Source organism: Meleagris gallopavo, chromosome 1 (assembly GCF_000146605.3).
Source record: "Meleagris gallopavo isolate NT-WF06-2002-E0010 breed Aviagen turkey brand Nicholas breeding stock chromosome 1, Turkey_5.1, whole genome shotgun sequence".
NCBI classification, from domain to species: Eukaryota; Metazoa; Chordata; class Aves; order Galliformes; family Phasianidae; genus Meleagris; species Meleagris gallopavo.
In genome coordinates, this window is record NC_015011.2 from 149,793,935 (window position 1) to 149,813,986 (window position 20,052).

Below are 20,052 nucleotides of genomic sequence, written 5' to 3' on the forward strand. Positions count from 1 at the left end.
TTATGCTGAGCATTAATAGCAAACATAATCGGATACAAGCGATGTTTTTTGTTCCTCCAATTCCTGGAGTATAAATGTAGCTAAAACAGTATTGATTTATAGTTAAGTTTGAAGAGATGCACATCTAGCCAGGAGCTGGAGACTGCTGCTGCAGAGTTAAGTCCATGTTGGTTAAAAGAGAAAGGGAGCACTCTATGTCTAAGGAATTAATAGTTATCCTTGAGAATTCCTCCATAGTAAAATAGAAACGTAACAGTTTCTAAAATCTAGGTGAAAGTGACAGTATTTTAAATTATTGCTTCGAGATAATCTTTCTGTATTACAGACCTATTATTTCTCTGTTCAAAGTAGAGTTTTGGAGGGATTTTCACAAAGGCTTACTCTAGGCCTAGAAGAGTCTTCCTAGGTTTTGGTTAAAATCAGTAAAGAGAGAGAGGCTAATCTACAGTAATCTACAGAATGGTTTTGCAGAACAGTACCACTGAAGTAACCAGTGAAAACACTTTCTAGTCAGTTAAATATCCATATAATAAGCAGTAGGTTCCTTTGGTTGTCTTATCCTTATTTGCCATATGTCCTATAGCTACTCTATCTTAAGACAGATGACTTAGGGAGGGTGAAGCAAGCCTTCTTAATCTATTAATTTAGTATTGCCTTTTTGGATACTTACTGGATTGTTCTGCTTATCTCAAGTAATGCAGCTTCAGAGTAGAGCATAGAAGAGACTTACCTTCAAAACTTCTATTTTTTCAGTGGTGGACAGTTAAGTACTTCTAGTCCAAACAAAACTTTTAATTTTCAGTCACTTTAAAACTTTTAGTTGTTTTCTTCATCCTTTTTAGTTGACCCATTTAAACACAGAAAACCAAATTAGAAATTAGAGCAAACAGCGCAGGATGTTGTTTGTCTTTATATGTTCTGTCTTGTGACAGAAATTTGTGCTTTTAAAATAAGTTAGCTCTTCATTTTTAATTACAGTTACTATACAAAGGGAAACTTGACTTTTCATATAGTTGTGCCCTAGTGGAACTACTAATTAGGAAGCTAAATCTAGAATTGCTGTTCCCCACAAGCTTTATAGTCCAATATATTTCTTGGATTCATTCATTTGCCTTGGATAAATGGATTTATCCTTTGAAAATGGCCAGAGAAGATATGAATGTATTAATGCCTGGCTCTCATCAGTAGTTATAAATATGGCACTAAACAATCATCTTGCACATCATGACTAGGAAGGGTTGTTTCCAAGATTTTTCTTGGATTTAAAACAGCTTCTGTGTGAAATGTTAGGTGGGATTTTTCCACTCATGGAAAGTCATAATGATTTTTTTTCCATGCTTTGTTCTGTATGCCTCTATTCTGTGCCATCTTTAAGATGGATAAAAGAGTTGTATATTTCCTCAGATACAGAGGTGTAGAGAAGCACTCCAGCTTATTCCTGCTTGATAGCAGGAAATTGAATATTTCCTGAAAAATAAAATTGATTTAATCTCTTTAGACTACTAAACTTCATTTAGGGACAAAATGTGTTGGTGGTCATGTTTTGTTTTCTTTCATCCCCATCATGCTTTTCAATGTATTCTCATGCTTACCAGTGCAGAATAAACATCATGGTCATTTCTGCATGGGAATGTCTGACAGCAGACATGTTTTAGAAAAACCTGGGTTTCCATTTAAAGTCTCATAATAGAGCAGATCGTTCTGTATTGATAAGCTTTTTCATTCTGAAGAAGAGAAATAGAGATCAGTTTATTTTATATTAACTGAAGTTTAAATATAGATGGCAGCTTCCTGTTACTGTGCTACTAAAGGATGGGGGTGGACCTTAAATTAAGAATAAGCTGAATGAACCCTGCAAAATTCTATCTATACACTGCACTTACTGAAAATGACAATTGAGTAAGAAAAAACTGAGTTAATTGAAAAGGGGAGAAAAAGAATAATTGTTGAGAAATTGGAAATTAGTCTTACCATTTAAGCATTCACGTTTTAACATTTTAAGGGTAAAAATTAATTGGTGTCTTTTACAGCCCAGTGGTTTGGACCTTATTCTGTTAGAAGCTGGAGTTGTGTTATAATCACTTAGCACTTTTAACTGATTTTGGACTTCAGTGTGTGTGTGTGTGTATATATATATATATTTATTCTTTTAATTGAGATATAATTAAGTTTTCCGTGTGAATTTGGTGTATTTTGGCTTTACCAATAAAATGTCTTTTACACAGAAAATGAATGACAAATAATATGAATTAGACATGAATTTAGCACTATGAAAAACTGGAAGCTGCCTAAGGAGAAGAATGTACTTCCAGTGAGATAACAGAATCACAGAATTGTAGGAGTTGGAAGGGACCTCTAGAGATCATCGAGACCAACCCCCCTGCCAAAGCAGGTTCCCTACACCAGGTCGCACAGGTAGGCGTCCAGGCGAGACTTGAATATTTCCAGAGAAGGAGACTCCACAACCTCCCTGGGCAGCCTGTTCCAGTGCTCCGTCACCCTCACCGTGAAGAAGTTCTTACGCACATTCGTGCGAAACTTCCTGTGCTGCAGCTTATGTCCGTTTCCCCTCGTCCTGTCTCCACGTACCACTGAAAAGAGACTGGCCTCACCACTATGGCCGCCACACCTCAGATATTTATAAACCTGGATCAGGTCCCCTCTCAGTCGTCTTTTCTCAAGGCTAAACAGACCCAGCTCACTTAGTCTTTCTTCATAGGGGAGATGCTCCAGGCCCTTCACCATCTTTGTGGCCCTCCGCTGGACTCTTTCCAAGAGATCCCTGTCTTTTTTGTACTGGGGAGCCCAGAACTGGCCAGATGAGGCCTTACCAGGGCAGAGTAGAGGGGGAGGATCACCTCCCTCGACCTGCTGGACACGCTCTTCTTAATGCACCCCAGAATGCCATTGGCCTTTTTGGCCACAAGGGCACACTGCTGGCTCATGGCCAACCTGTCGTCCACCAGGACGCCCAGGTCCCTCTCTGCAGAGCTCCTCTCCAGCAGCTCATCCCCCAGCCTGTATTGGTGCATGCAATTATTCCTCTCTAGGTGTAAGACCCTACACTTGCTCTTGTTGAACCTCATCCGCTTTCTTACTGCCCAGCTCTCCAGCCTGTCCAGGTCTCGCTGAATGGCAGCACAGCCTTCAGGCGTGTCAGCCAATCCTCCCAACATAGTAGCATCAGCAAACTTGCTGAGGGTGGCCGCTATCCCCTCATCAAGGTCATTGATGAAGATGTTGAACAAGACCGGACCCAGCACAGACCCCTGGGGGACACCACTGGTCACAGGTCTCCAGCCAGACTCTGCACCACCAACGATGACCCTCTGCGCTCTGCCAGTCAGCCAGTTCTCAACCCACCTCACTGTCCACTCGTCTATCCCACACTTCCTCAGCTTTGTTATAAGGATGTCGTGGGAGACAGTATCAAATGCCTTTCTAAAATCAAGGTAGACTACATCTACCGCTCTTCCCCCATCCACCCAGCATGTGACAGCATCATAGAAGGCCACCAAGTTGGTTGAGCACGACCTCCCCTTGGTGAACCCACGCTGACTACTCCTGATAACCTCCTTTTCTCCCAGTTGTCTGGAGATGGTATCCAGCACAAGCTGTTCCATCACCTTTTCAGGGACAGAGGTGAGGCTGACAGGCCTATAATTACCCGGATCTTCCTTCTTGCCCTTTTTGAAGACCAGAGTGACATTGGCAATCCTCCAGTCTTCAGGGACCTCCCCTGTTGTCCAAGACCTCTCAAAAATGATGGAGAGTGGTTCAGCAATGACCTCTACCAGCTCTCTCAGCACACGTGGATACACCCCATCAGGTCCCATGGACTTGTGGAACTTAGTACTGCCTAGGCGCTCACGCACGTCCTCTTTCCTGACTAAAGGGAAGTCTCCCATTCCCCAGACCCTCTCACTAATCTCCACGCTGTGGGATTCCTGCGGGAGAGCCTTTTCACTGAAGACGGAAGTAAAGAAGGCATTCAGTATCTCTGCCTTCTCAGCATCCCCCGTTACGAGAATGCCCCCCTCCACTTATTAAGGGGCCCACATTCTCTCTAGTTTTCCTTTTGCTGTTAACATACTTGAAGAAGCCTTTTTTATTATCCTTTATCACTTTAGCCAGATTCAATTCCAGGCGGGCTTTAGCCTTCCTCGTTGCATCCTTGCAGGCCCTGACTACATTCCTATATTCTTCCCAAGTGGTCAGACCCTTTTTCCACATTTCATGGACCTTCTTCTTTCCTTTGAGCTTGCGCATGAGCTCCTTGCTCATCCACACAGGTCTCCTGCCACCTTTTCCCGATTTCTTGCTCACAGGGACGCACCGATCCTGAGCTTGGAAGAAGAGCTGTTTAAATGCTGACCAGCTCTCAGAGGCCCCCTTACCTTCTAACACCCGAGCCCACGGGATAGCTCCAAGTAGGTCCCGGAAGAGATCGAAGTTGGCTCTCCTGAAGTCCAGGGTAGCAATCCTACTTATTGCTTTGCTTCTTCCACTCAGGATCTTGAACTCTACCATCTCATGATCACTACAACCCAAACTGCCCCCAACCTTTACTTCCTTAACAAGTCCATCCCTGTTGGTGAGAATAAGGTCCAGTAACACCCCTCCCCACGTCGGTTCCTCCACCACCTGCATCAGAAAGTTGTCTTCAACGCACTGCAAGAACCGTCTGGACCGTGCATGCCTGGCCATGTTGGTCATCCAGCAAATATCTGGATAATTGAAGTCCCCCATAAGCACCAGTGCCTGGGAACGTGACGCTACATCCAGTTGCTTATGGAAGGCCTCATCAACCTCCTCCTCCTGATCAGGGGGCCTGTAGTACACACCCACAACAGTGTCACCCTTACCAGCCTGCCCCTTGATTCTCACCCGTAAGCTCTCCACTGCTACATCACTCTCCCCCAAGTGAAGTTCAATACATTCTAGCTGCTCTCTCACATAAAGAGCAACTCCACCACCCCGCCTAGCCAGCCGATCTTTCCTAAAAAGCACATAGCCCTCCATGACAACATTCCAGTCATGCGAGCTGTCCCACCACGTCTCCGTGATCGCAGTGAGATCATGACCTCGCGACCGCACGCAGAACTCCAGCTCTTCCTGTTTATTCCCCATGATACGCGCATTAGTATACAGGCACTTAAGAGAAGTCCCTCCACCCCTCTCCAAGCCTTTGAACTCCACTGTCTCCCTGAAGTCATCTTTGATAGCCTTCAGGCTTTTCTTACCAACTTCTTCACTGCCAGCCTGTACTATCAATAGTGGATAGTAGTCAGAAGGGCAGATCAGTCTGGGAAGTTTCCTAGCAATGTCTCTGACTCGAGCCCCAGGGAGGCAGCACACCTCTCTGCGGGCCGGCATATAGGGCCTTCGGTTCCTTGCAGCCGGGAGTCGCCTATGACAACCACCCTTCTATCCTTCCGGGTGGAGGATGTCTTGAGGCGCGGGATTGACCGCTTCCCCCGAGGCACCCTCACAGGTGGGCCTCCTTCCACACCTGCACACACCTCTCCCTCGGATTCCAGGGCCTCAAATCTATTCCGCAGAGGCACCTGGGGAGCTGAGCATGGTCTGGGGGGGCAACGCCGAGTAGGTACATGTTTCCACCTTCTCTCTCAAACAGCTTTGCTCTGCTCGGCAACAACAGGGCAGAGGCTCCGCCACTGAGCAGTGGATATCACCTTGCCCTTTTGGGAGAGTTTTGTCCCAGTCCCACACCCCCTAGTTCTACATAAGTATTGTGAGGGGTAGGAGCAGACTGGGGGCTCACTGTATCCGGAGCACAGTCTGACTGTCTATTCCTCTCCATCACCTGTTTGTAAGGCAACTGGAGGCCACATGCCCCATAGGGAGCCACAGCTGCATGCTGGGACCTCGGGGCCGATAGGGCCTGGCACCACCAGTCAATTTCCTTTTCACAGTCCTTGATGGTCCTCAGCCTCTCCACCTCTTCCCTCAGGCAGGCCACCAGACCGAGAAGGTCATTTACCTGGTCGCACCTTACACAGGCGCTGCCTCCATTGCCTGGCACTTCAAGGGCCAGACTCTGGCACTCATTGCAGCCAGCAACCTGAACGCTAGCATGCTGTTTTGGGACCTCAGTCTGGGTCGCCACGCTTTTCTTGGCTACAGCCTTCCTCTTACATGTGCAGGGGACCTCTGTCTGGGTCTTCACATGTTTCCTGGCAGTAGCCTTCCGCCGGGACACAGCCATGGCAATCCAGCAGACCCACTAGCACCAGCACAATCAGAGTAGCGTTACCAAGTGTGACTAATAGCTCCGCCCTGTTACTGAAAGTGCTGGATCTGCCCATGCTCTTTTACAGGTCGTTGATGAGTGCAACCGCAATTATCACCCTCTTCACAGAGACAAAAACCCCTCCTCCTCGTCTGGGTGGCCAGTGGCACGCCACTGCCCTCTTCAACGCTCTTATAAGGGGGGGGAGGGAGGAGGGAATGGAGAGCCGCTACCCTGGCAACGCCCCCTCCACGTGAGCCGCTCTCGCGAGAGGTGCCGGGCTGCACCGATGCCTCGGGAATCCCTGGATGAGGGAAAACCGAGCGAGTCCCCTATGCACCCCGCGATTAGCCGCCTCAGCTCTGCCTGGGGCAGCTCCGAAGCAGCAAACCTCGGCGATCAAAAGGGGATGCATTCATGTTCAGTTTATGCAGAAGTTCTAAGTTCTGATTTATTGAGCTTAATACAAATGTAAGGAATGAAATTCTGGGAGAGGACTGTTGATGTAGCAGAAAAAAAATACTGTAAGATGATGACTGGATGTAAAAAATAAATCATGAGGTAAGTATCTTTCTCTTCAAAAACACATCAGTAATTTGGCAATGTTCTCAAAGGCTTCTGTTTTACATGATATTTTGACCTTAACCCCTTTCTAAATGATGTTTGAAGTGTTCAAAGAATTTAGATAGGTTTTATATTCTGTGCTGCACACAGGTTAGATCAGATCTTTATTCTAGTTCACCATCTTTAACGACAGACTAACTTTCCTCTATTAGATATCTTTCTGTTGCATCTGAGAGCAAGCCATTCTTGCAGTTACTTGGTTGAAGAGAAAGGAAATTAATTGGTCAGAAAATAGGCTATGTTTGGATTTCATCTTTTGGTAAATGAGGTTGTTTGAGTGGTAAACAAGTTTAAAAAAAGATCAGAGGTTCTGTTTTTCTCACTTCTTTCCTTGCGTGTATTAGAACATTACAGAAGGCTAACTGAGAAGAGTGCTATTAAGTCTAGTTGTTCCGTTTTACGAAGAAAACCATTTCAACTGGAATATTTCTGTTGAAGACTACAAGATTTTTAGATGGAATAAGCAAAGCAGGAGGAGTGAAAGAGTTGCCCTTTATGTTAAGAAGTGGGTAGATTGTGTGAGTGCCTCTGAGAACCTGCTCGTGGCTCTGAGAGCTTGTGCGTTAAAATCTAGGACCACACCAATAAAGGGCATCTGTTGGTCAGGAACTGCTACAGGCCACCTGATCAATGGGAGCCTGTGGATGAGGCTTCTTTCTTCAGCTACAAGAGGCATCATGCTCACAGGCTCTCACCCTATTGGGGATTTTGAACACCCCAACGTTTGCTGGGAAAACAACATGGAAGGCTTCAAGCAATCCTGGAGATTTCTGAAATCTGTTGAGGATAACTTTCTGGTCCAGGTATTATGCAAACCAACCAGAGCTAGACCTGGTGCATGGCAATGTAGAGGAGATTGAAGGCAGTCTGGGCTGAGTTCATAGTCTTGAGGAATAGAGGCCTGGCAAATAGCAGAGTCAGGACCCTTAATTTCAGGAGAGTGAACTTTCAGCTGTTTAAGAAACTATTGGATGAAATCCCCTGAGAAGCTTTCTTTAGGATGTAGAAACAGAACGAGCTGGCAGGACTTTAAGGACACCTTTCTGAGAGCACAAGAGCTCTCTCCAGCCCCCAGCATATAAGAAATAAAGCAGTGCCAGCATGGCTGAACAAAGACCTTATGGTCAAATTAAGAGTAGGAAGGAAATTTACAGGCAGTGGAAGCAGGGATGGTGTGGCTTAGGAAGAATACAGGGATGCTGTCTGGATGTGCAGAGATGTCATCAGGGAAGCCAAAGCACAGATGGAACTGAACTCAGCAAAAGTTATGAAAAATAACAAGGGATTCTACAAGTACGTTTGTCCAAAGAGACATGGGCAAAGAGTGTACCCCTTCTGATAAATGAGAAGAGAGAACTGGCTTCAACAGACATGAAGAAAGATGAGGTACTCAGCAAGTTCTTTGCTTCAGTCTTCACTGATAGGCTTCTCCCATCTACCTGAGCTTCAAGGTAGAGATTGGGGAATGAGTAAGACCAAATGAAAAGACAAAGAAAAAAAACTCGCTGAATTTGAACTAGGAAAGCAGAAAATTATTCTGCTTTTTTTATATGCAACTTCTATCTCTGAGTTTGTAAAAGAAATCAAAGAAAATGTTTCTTATACAACCTATCTATTGAACAGATAGTTTTGTAAGAGGAAACTACAAATATTCTGATAACTATAATCACCTAACTTAAAGCCACTGAAAGACTTGAGCAAATTGATTACCAATAAATTATCAGTGGTTTTTATCTTATGATAAAGTTTGCAGAGAGAAAGAAGAACATGAGGATCAAAGGTATTCTTCCTACTCTCCAACATGGAATGACGTCTTGTTTTTACTGTGCACTTTTCTTTTGCCTTGATAAATGCTAAACATTAGTATACATTGACTTATATTTTAGCTGACTTTTTTTCCTCTAAATAAAAGACAGTAAACAATTAAAGTTACACCTTCAGTTTTAACCTGTGCTATCAATCAAGCAGCTTATTGTTCAAAATAGGATTTATTTAGTGGAGTCAGAAGGCTAGTGGATTTAAACTGCCAAAATAAGGTAGTGTATTTCAAGATTATTCTTAAGGTGCATTATAATGATTGTGGCTAAGATTTGTCAAGTGTGCAACAAATGGAGTATAGGATGCCTCTAGTTTCAAAGAATTTATAGTTTTCAGAAACGAGGTATTGTGGAGGAGGAGAAGTGGAAATATGAAGTAAGACAAATGTTAACAGTGGGTCTGCATCATATCTATGTAATTCTAGTTCTGAGTCATTCTTATGCTATACTGTTTAGAGACTGCCTGTAGTGAAGTCTGTATGGGAGGTTTTTGTCTGTAGTGTACTTTCGCAGAAGAGTGTGACATTAAACAGAATGATTGAAGTAATTACTGTTTAAAAGCTAAAGCATTAGGTAAGGAACTTTTTAATAGTGAAGTATTGAGAATAAGGAATGAGTTTATTTTTGAAAATTAGTCAGCTTATTATTAATAGGCAAGAGAACAGGCATTGATATTTTATCTAGCACTGTAATGTCTAAAATTATCTGTGCTGGTGAGATGATTTTTGGCAACCTATTTCAGAAGAAGTGCCTGTGAGCTACAGAGCTCAGAACTGCTCCAGAACTTAAACTGTTCTGGAATAAAAACTAGGCTTAGCTCCTGACAAGAAGGAACTGGAAACTCATCACTGAAGTTGTAATTGCAATATGTGATACTAATTAAATGAGTGAACTTCACACAGAGGTATTTGATATGACCCTGATATTTTTTTCTTGTAATTCTTTATCAGTAAAATAGGAAAATGCTTAGTAAATTCCCCATTTTTTTAAATTAGGGAAATTCAACTGAGTTAGCATTAAAGCTGAAAGCTGATGTTGTGTATTTGTTTTATCAGTACTTGCAACAGTTTTGGGACATGTATGTGAATATTTGACAGTGAAAAGAGTCGTCATACCTTTTAATTTTCTGATGCCAAATGAATTCTAAGGAATGTAGTAGTGATTATCATTGATATCAGTGTAAATCTATTTGTGCACAGTTTTAAACTGGAGTAACACAAAAGGCTGTATCTTGAGTTATTGCACTGTGCAATGTCTTTTTAATAGCATCTTTAATAATTTAAGGATACTTATGTTCAACAAGGACTAAACTTATGTTGCCTTTCTTTCTTTAATGGCAGAAAATCTGTTGTGCTTAATCTCTTTTTCTTTAGGTAACTTTTTTCTTATATTTTAATTTGTCTTTATGTTTTTGTGCATTACTGGTAATGCTGACTCAAGTAAGAAAGATTAGCACACTTCATTGGATAAAATGGCATAAACAGTTGCTTCTTAATGGTTCAGCTTGTAATAATTTTGTAGTAATTATGGAAAAGAAAGTTATGCAAATATATACCAGTGTGATTTGAATAATACGTAAGTACAAAATAAAAGGAAATTGTGTAAATGATGAAATACTATGAAGTTGTTCTGAATTTTCTTTTAGGTTTTGCAACATATGGTATTAAGTGCTCTGATTTAGAAGCCTGTGTGTTTCTGCTAATAATTAAAACAGATGTGAAGGAAAAATATTATTCATTACTGAGTTTTGATGTTCAAAGCTGTGGCTACCATAGAAAAATAAACCATCCCTTTCAAATACTTTCTTATTCACTGATTCTCAAACTTCTTTCCCCTTAATCTTTCTAGTTTATGGTCCTTTTTTCCAACTCTTGCTCTCTATGTATTTCCACTGTAATCTTTTTCATATCATTATAATAAAATTTGCTGTGTACTCCCATGCCTAATGAATGATTTGGTTCACAATATTTGCCCTCATTTAGAGAGAGAGTAATGAAAAGGCAAAAGCCCTCCATGTTCACCACCTCTAAAGAGTACATTGAACAAAACAAAATAACCTTACAAAAGTAATCATGACCCTGACTAGTCTAATCATCCCCCAGATTTTTCTAGACTTACTCAAGCGAGGTTATCCTACATTCTTAAGCTAGATTTTCCCTCCTTAGTTTGTACCTTTTGTATACATCAAGATGCTTTAGGGAATTCCTTACATACACACCATATATCTTAAGCCTGTTGTTTGTTGTTTTGGTTTCTTTTTCATACCAGCCTAGTCTTTGGTAGTTTGCAGCCTAAGAGAAAGTGTAACCCTGACTGTTTTATTTGAGGATTTTGGTGGTTTTAAAGTCTTCCTTTTGGCCTGCCTTATTTTACTATTGCAGAAAGGGATAGTATGCAGCAAAACTTAAAATGTTTTTTCCTAATATTTTTCCAAGTTTAATGGGAGCCCTATGGTTCTTCTCAGCAGTGGCTGGCAGTAACATACCAGTAGTAGATAAAAAGTGAAGCATAAGGCAGGCTGTAACTAATGGTAGTTTCTTCAAACAGTTTCCCAACTCTTCGTTGTTCAGAGCTTCTGAGGACAAGGTGGTGTCCTGTTACTTCATGGGTCTCTATAGATTTCTTTTGTTCAGTAGTTTGTCCATTAGGTTTTCGTTAATTTTCTATCTATGTAAACTTGCTATCTACAGCTTCTGCAATTTGTTTTATTTAATGACAAAACAATGTTATTTTTAATTTCTAACATACATTTAGCAAACAGCTTAAATCTTTATTTACTAATAGATTAACAGCTACAGTAAATAATGCATTTTAAAAATCATTAATAGTACTAAAACTGATATGAAGATAAATTCAAAGATCTACTAGTCATTTGTCTGTGGCACAGGTTTGGACCTTTCTGTAGCCTGCACTGCCTTTGCTTTTATCATTTTCCACCTCACTGTCCTTATCACATCATGAGAGGTAGGGACTAAAGCCAGATGGAATATACTGAAGTTTCTCCCTCTTCCTTCTTTCTTCTCTGCCTGAAATATAATTCATATCTCTACAGAAAATTCAGTCACTAGTTTGAAAACCACTTAGTCAGCAAAAATTGCTGAGGTTGATGACAAAAGATGCAAAGTTGAGATGACAAAAGTAGCAAAGTTGGAAACTTAAACCGCAAGACAGACTTTTTCTTTTTGTTAAAATTCAATCTTCTTGTTGTTTACAGGCAGAAAACCTAGAGAGTACAATAACCATACCAGATATCAGATTACATAGCAACCCTTCAGCTTTTAATGTTTACTGCAATGTCCGGCATTGTGTATTGGAGTGGCAAAAAAAGGAAACATCTGTCTCTTTGACATCAAAGAACAGTGTACAGAGTGGGGATTCGGACAGTGATGAAGAAGAGGAATCCAAAGAGCCACCCATTAAACTTCCAAAGGTAAATGTACTGTGTGTAATCTGAAGTTGTTACATTATGTTGCTGGGGATTTAACCCGGGGGATGCACAGCATACTTGCAAGAGCAATCTGAAAGAATAATATTATTACATGTGTTAGAGAATATATCAGTAAGAGAAATGGAATAGTGTAGTTTCAAAAAAAGATGAGTTAGGAAGAGAAGAGGTATGAAAACTCATTCAAGTAAGATATTACTATGTATAGTTGATGACAAGGTAGTTACTATAATGAAAACTTATCAAATCACTTTGCTGTTTTTCATGTGTCAGGTTCAGTGCTTTCACCAGCTATTAGTCTTCTGTCTGGGAATAACAGAATAAACTTCTCAGTTTATTTCAGATATGCTTTCTTTTCAGTGATAATATTTCTAAAAATATTCCATATATTCTTTAGCCTGCATGATCAGATTTTTGTTCCCCATAGATTCCATGAATGTTTTCCTCCAGTCTTTCGATTGTATGAAACGTAAGGTGTAACTTGCAGGAAAACTGCTGTTGAAGACTTGATTTTTGTTTCTTGTCGTCTTCCAAAAATCAAGCAGGTTCTAAAACAGTAACTTCTGAAAGATAGGATTTGAAATAATTTGAATGACAGAGAAGATATTTGTAAGGCTTCCAGTATGTGTTATCTCTGGCTATCAGAACGGATCTGTTTTGCTGAATGGCAGTTCCATTAACAATTTTGTTATCACATTTCACTCTTCTTTAGCTTTTAGTCAAGAGTGAATCAGATGCTCTAGACTTTAAGACTCTTCTGCTGACATCTTATCATTAATGTTATTTCTGTAATAGAAATGCATAGTCAACTTTTCTAATATGCTTACTTATTTGTAATGCTCACTTCTCTTTCATCTTCATAATGATTAAAAGTACTGACTTTGAGAAGACAGTTAATGGAACAGTCAGTAGAAAGAAATGTAAGTATAATTTCAGAATATTCAGGAATGCTGTAAGGGAAAGCTAAGAGGGGCTGTAACAGCACTTCTACAGATGTTGATATTGAAGAGCCAAAATGATCATATTAACAATATTGTAAAATACCTGTACTTTTTTTTTTAGATCATTGAAGTTGGATTATGTGAAGTTTTTGAACTGATAAAGGAGACAAGATTTTCTCATCCATCTTTGTGTCTCAGGAGCCTACAAGCCCTACTTAATGTGCTCCAGGGACAGCAACCAGAAGGCCTGCAGTCAGAGCCTCCTGAAGTACTGGGTAATGTCTCATTCTTTCCCACCACTCTATCTGTTACTGTGTTCAACAGAAAACAAGTAGTGTCTAACAAATTTTTATAGTACAGTAATTTTTTTTTTCTTCGTTTAATATGGTTGTTAATGCTTGTTTTCTTCTTCTGAGTGACTTTATTCTGGAGTGTAAATTCAGTTATGATATATGTAACCAGTATTTCTCAGCATTAATCTTTTGTAGAACAGAAATTCTGGCACAATGCTGTATTTTCTTGTGTAATGCAGAGTTCAATTGAAACAAACCTTGACAGTCCTATGATTTGCTTGCTATACTGATTCTACAAAATGCTTGGTCTTACTGGAAAGATAAGATTCTGTAGTGAACTTCACAGAATCACAGAATGGCCAGGGTTGGAAGGGATATCAAGGATCATGAATCTCCAACCCCCCTGCCACATGCAGGGCCACCAACCTCCCCATTTAATACTAGACCAGGCTGCTCAGGGCCTCATCCGATCTGGTCTTGAACACCTCTAGGGACGGAGCATCCACAACCTCTCTGGGCAGCCTGTTCCAGCACCTCACCACTCTCTCCGTAAAGAATTTCCCCCTGACATCCAACCTAAATCTTCCCTCCCTAAACTTCAAACCATTTCCCCTTGTCCTGCAGTTATCTACCCTTTCAAAGAGTTGATTCCCCTCCTGTTTGTAGGCTCCCTTTAGGTATTGAAAGGCTGCAATGAAGTCACTCTGCAGCCTTCTTGTCTCCAGGCTGAACAAGCCCAGCTCCCTCAACCTGTCTTCATAGGGGAGGTTCTCCAGTCCCCTGATCATCTTTGTGGCTCTCCTCTGGACCCTCTCCAACAGCTCCCTGTCTGTCTTGTACTGGGGGCTCCAGACCTGGAAACAGTACTCTAAATGGGGCCTTACAAGAGCTGAGTAGAGAGGGACAACCAGCTCCCTGTCCCTGCTGGCCACCCCTCTTCTGATGGAGCTCAGGATACCTTTGCTTTCTGAGCTGCAAGGGCACACTGTGGCTCATGTTAAGCTTTTCATCTATCAAGATCTCCAGGTCTTTCTCTGCAGAGCTGCTCTCAAGGATTGTTCCTTCCAGTCTGTATAGATGCCTGGGATTCCTCCGGCCCAAGTGCAAAACCTTGCACTTTGCTGTGTTGAACCTCACTAGGTTCACCCAGGCCCACCTTTCAAGCCTGTTGAGGTCACTCTGAATGCCATCCCTTCCTTCTACCGTGTCGACCACACCACTCAACTTGGTGTCGTCAGCAAACATGCTGAGGATGCACTTCATTCCGTCATCGATTTCGTTGATAAAGATGTTAAAGAGCATCAGTCCCAAGACAGACCCTTGGGGGATGCCGCTTGTTACCAGCCTCCACCTGGACATAGAACCATTGATGACCACCCTCATCAAAACCAAAAAGGTTTGCAGCCTTTTAACCAATTTCTCATCCATTGAGTGGTCAACCCATCAAATCCACATCCTTCTAATTTGGAGATATGGATGTGGTACAGGGGACCGTGTCAAAGGCCTTGCTCAAGTCCAGGTAAATGACATCGGTTGCCTTTCCGTTGTCCACCAGTGCCGTCACTCCATCATAGGAGGCCACCAGATTGGTTAAGCATGACCTTCCCCTGGTGAAGCCGTGCTGGCTGTCTCAGGTCACACGCTCATTCCTCATGTGATCAAGCATGTCATCCAGGAGGATCTGTTCCATGATCTTTCCAGGCACAGAGGTGAGACTCACCAGCCTGTAGTAGTTCCCCAGGTCCTCCTTGCTCCCTTTCTTGTAACTGGGAGTGACGTGACCCTTCCTCCAGTTATCCAGGACCTCACCTGACAGCCACGACTTTTCAAATATGATGGAGAGCAGCTCGGCAACCACCTCAGCCAGCTCCTTCAGAACCCTGGGATGCACGCCATCCGGCCCCATAGACTTGTACACATTCAGTCTCATGAGGCAGTCTCGGACCTGCTCCCCCCTTACAGTGGAGGATTTACTGCCCCTGTCCTCACCTAGAGGTTTAGGGATGCAGGGCTCAGGGACATGAGAAGTACTGGAATCCTGGCTGCCAGTGAAGACCGAAGCAAGGAACTCATTCAGTATCTCAGCCTTCTCTTTGTCCGTTGAAGCAAGTTCTCCTTTTACATTTACCAAAGGAGGTACACTTGCTTTGGCCTGTCTCTTCTGGCCAATGTACCTGTAGAATGTCTTCCTATTGTTTTTCACGTCCCTCGCCAAGTTCAGTTCTGCTTGTGCCTTGGCTTTCCTGATCCCACGTCTGCAAGTCCAGATGGCATCCCTGTATTCTTCCCAGGTGACACACCCTTGTTTCCAGAGCTTGTATGCACCTTTCTTTGCCCTCAGCATGCCCTGTAGGTCCTTGCTGAGCCATGCTGGTTTCCTACCTCCTCTGCCCGCTTTCTTATTCAGAGGGATGGAGAGCTCTTGTGCTCTCAGGAAGGCATCCTTGAAGAGTAGCCAGCTCTCCTCAACATCTTTGTTTTTAAAGACAGCATCCCAGGGGATCTTCGCCAGCAGTCCATTGAACAGCTTAACGTTCGCTCTTCCAAAGTTCAGGATCCTGATGCCACTCTTTGCCAGGCCCACATCCCTTGAGATCATGAACTTGACCAGGGCGTAAGGCTGCCTCCTGCCTTAACACCTGTAATGATTTCTTCCGCATTGGTGAGCAGCAGGTTCAGCAACGCTTCGCCTCTGGTCGGTCTGTTCAATACCTGGACCAGAAAGTTGCAACTTCTGTTGCAGTCTACCATTGTATTCCATAGCTTAGCTGTTTAATGTTGTAATTTACGTAAAAGCTGCTAAACAAGTAGAGCGGGATAGTGAGAGCATACTAAAATCCCTTCCTGCTCAACTCCTCTTCTTCTTAGGTTCAACTTCAGTCACAGTTCTTCTACCTTCTTCCACTATTTTGCGCAGTGCTAAGGAATGCTAGGAATGGAGGTTGCGGTCAATTTGTAACACTTTGTTGTGGTTTAACCCAACTGACAGCTCAGTACTACATTCTAGCTCAATACTCAATACTACATTTAGCTATTCACTCTTTACTTTTTCACAGTGAGATGGATATAACAATTGGGAAAACCAAAGTGGAATTTCTGGGTTGAGATGTAAATAAATAAATAACAGACAAGGAGAAGGCTGTTTTCTCTGATAACTGATCATCACACAGCCCTCAAATGTTTGATTTGGTAGGATAGGACTGGGGAAGAATGTCCCTTTCACTTTATGCAAAGATGAAATTCCTGTCCACCTGAGGGCCTTGAGCATCCACAAGTCTATGGATTCCAATCAGATGTATCCTAGGGGATTAGCTGACATAGTTGCCAAGCCACTCCCAGTGATATTTGAGGAGTTGTGGCAATTAGATGAAGTCCCTGGTGACTGGGAAAAAGGCAACATAACACCCATTTTTAAAGGGTAAAAGAGATGACCCTGGGATCTAATCAACCTGTCAGTCTCACATCTGTGCCAGGTAAGATCATGGAGCAGATACTCTTGGAAGCTATGCTAAGGCACATCTAAGAGGGAGGTGATACAGGAGAACCAGCATGGCTTCACCAAGGGCAAATCCTGCTTGACCGACCTACTGGCCTTCTATGATGGTGTCATTGCATCAATGGGCAAGGGAAGAGCCACTGATGTCATCTGTCTGGACTTCAGTAAGGCCTTTGGCAGAGTATTCCACATCTTTTTCTTAAAACTGGAAAGATATGAATTTGATGTGTGGAATACTCAATGCACAAAGAACTGTCTGCAGGATCAAGTCCAGAGAGTGGTGGTCAGTGTCTCAGTGACTGGATGGAGATAGCTGATGAGTGGTGTCCACGAGGGGTCAGTGGTGGGAACAATACTCTTCAATATCTTCATGAAAGTCAGTGGCGTCAAGTGCACTCTCAGGATGTTTGCTGATGACACCAAGCTGTGGGATGTGGTCAATGCACCAAAGAGATGGGATGCCATTCGGAGGAACCAAGACAGGGCTCAGGTGAATCTCATGAGCTTTAATAAATCTAAATGCAAGATCATGCACCTGGGTTGAGGTAACATCCACTACTGATACAAACTGGGAAATGAAAGGATTGAGTGCAGCCTTGACAAAAAAGAGGCTGCTAGTGGATGGCAAGTTGGACATGAACCAGCAATGCACCCTTGCAGCCTAGAAAGCCAATCGTATCCTGGGCTGCATCAAAAGAAGTGTGGCCAGCAGGTCGAGGGAGGTGATCCTGCCTCTCTACTCTGTGCTGGTGAGGCCTCACCTGGAGTACTGTTTTCAGATGTAGAGTCCTAAGTACATGAGAAACATAGACCTGTTGGAGCACATCCAGAGGAGGGCTACAGAAATGATTCATGGAATGGAACACCTCTCCTATGAGGACAAGCTGAAAGAGCTTGGACACTTCAGCCTGGAGAAGAGAAGGTTCCAAGGTGACCTGATAATGGCCTTTCAGTATGTAAAGGGAAATGACAGGAAAGAAGGGGACAAATTCTTTAGCAAAATCAGTTTTGATAGAATGCGAGTAAATGATTTCAAGCTTAAAGAGGGTAGATTCAGGTTAAATATAAGGAAGAAATCTTTTAAAGTGAGGGTGGTGATGCACAAGAAAAGGTTGCCCACTGATGTGCTTGGTGCCCCACCCCTGGAGAGTTTCAGGATGAGCCTGGATAAGCCCTAGGCAACCCGATTTATCTGTGCATGTCCCTGCTCATTGCAGAGGAGTTGGATTAGATGACCTTTAATCGTCTCTTCCACCTCTAAGGATTCTGTAGCTCTGTGATTTTACGAAACTGCTTAACACGTGCCAACCAATGCCTACCTGGTCCCTGAGCAGTCTTAGCCCCCCTGGCCAACTCTTCCATTTTATGGTTTCCTCATATGATCTCATGTGGTATGGGATATCGATTTGGCCAGGTTAGGTAAGCTGACCTGTTACTGTTTCCTCTCATCTCCTTGTGCTCTCTAAGGTTCCCTTTCTGCCAGAACAGTACAAGAAGCTGAAATGTCCTTGGCTTTGTTCAGTGCTGCTCCACAGCAACTAATACTTTCGTGTGTTACCAGTTTCGTTTTTTTCCCAAAGCCAAAACATTGCATCATACTAGATGCTCTGAAGAGAAAATGAACTCTGTCCCAGCTGGATCCAGAGCATGCTTCCTCTCTGCTACTTCTTGCTCACGTTCTTCCATGACACACTGCTACAGCATGGAGTCCTTCCCACAGGATGCAAGTCCTTCACAGATTGCTTAAACATGGACTGATGGCGATGGTTCTTCAATCACAGAATCATAAAATGGCCTGGGTTGAAAAGGATCACAATGATCATCGAGCTTCAACCCCCCTGCTGGGTGCAAGTTTGCCAACCATTAGACCAGGCTGCCCAGAGCCACATCCAGCCTGACCCTGAATGCCTCCAAAGACCCACAATCTCCTTAGGCAACATGTTCCAGAGTGTCACAACGCTATCTGTGAAAAACTTCCTCCTAATATCTAACCTAAAATCTTCCCTGTCTCAGTTTAAAACCATTCCCTCTTGTCCTGTCACTATCCATCCATCCTCATAAACAGCCTCTCTCCCTCCTCTTTATATGCTGTATTCAAGTACTGAACGGCCACAATGAGGTCTCCCCAGAGCCTTCTCTTCTTCAAGCTAAACAAGCCCAGTTCCTTCAACCTTTCCTTATAAGAGAGGAGACAATCACTTCCCTCTCTCTGCTGGCCACCCCTTTTTTAATGCAGCCCAGAACACAGTTAGCCTTCTGGGCCTGCTGGCTCATGTCCAGCTTCTTGTCCACCAGCAGCACCCTGCAAATGGCCTTACTGAACCTCACTAAGTTTTCCTGGGCCTACTTCTCTAGCCTGTCCAGGTCTCTCTGGATGGCTTCCCTTCTCTCCAGTGCATCGACTGCAATGTGTTCAGCTTGGTGTCATCCGCAAGCTTGCTAAGGGTGCACTCAATCCCATCGTCTGTCATTTATGAATTTAACTAAATCAAATAAAATGAGAGAGACGAGTCAAACCACAATAGCGTGAGGGAAAGCATGTGCTTTTCTCCACGGCGAGCTGAAACGGCTGAGCTAGAGCCAGATGGAGAGGGGCAGTTGCTTGGGCCCTGTCTGGAGCTCTACCCCGCTTCCTCTTCCCACCAGGTCCTCCGGGGATTGCCGCCCCCTCCCCTCGCATCCGGATATTCAAAGTGCCCATAAAAGGCAGTAAATGGAACCAGAAATCGTTAACTCCCACTAGTCCACATGATGTTCTGATGTGGAATACTGATTAAAAAAAAATCACAAAACCACAACCTTCCACCCCTTATTCCACATCACACATCATGCTTAACATATATCTACGTACAAACAAATAATAATAAACACGCATTACATATATGCATATCTATATACATATATATGTATGGAATCACTGAGTGCACTCCCCCAGCATCAAATCCTCTTGTGGTACACACTGGATGTCCCCATTTTTCTCCATCACCCATCAAGTGGTACCAGGTCCCTGTGCAGAAACAGTTCCATGGAAAGGTTTGCCCTTTCCAGAAGCTGGAAGGACCCAAGCCACTTTTCCCAACATGCTTTTTACATGTTCCTCAGGGACCTTATCTCCCTCTACAGTATGTAGGGAGCTGGACTGGGTAGGACCATCTCGACTGACCGATCCTCTGGTGTTGACCA

At 43.1% G+C, this 20,052-nt stretch overlaps 1 protein-coding gene across 1 annotated transcript in view; it reads left to right on the forward strand.

Annotated features, from left to right (window-relative positions):
• MYCBP2 (MYC binding protein 2) overlaps positions 1–20,052 on the forward strand; it is a 208,692-nt gene that overhangs the window by 9,287 nt on the left and 179,353 nt on the right. The window contains 2 exon segments of the mRNA XM_031552043.1: positions 11,909–12,124; positions 13,202–13,355. Coding sequence (XP_031407903.1) covers positions 11,909–12,124; positions 13,202–13,355 — 370 coding nt within the window.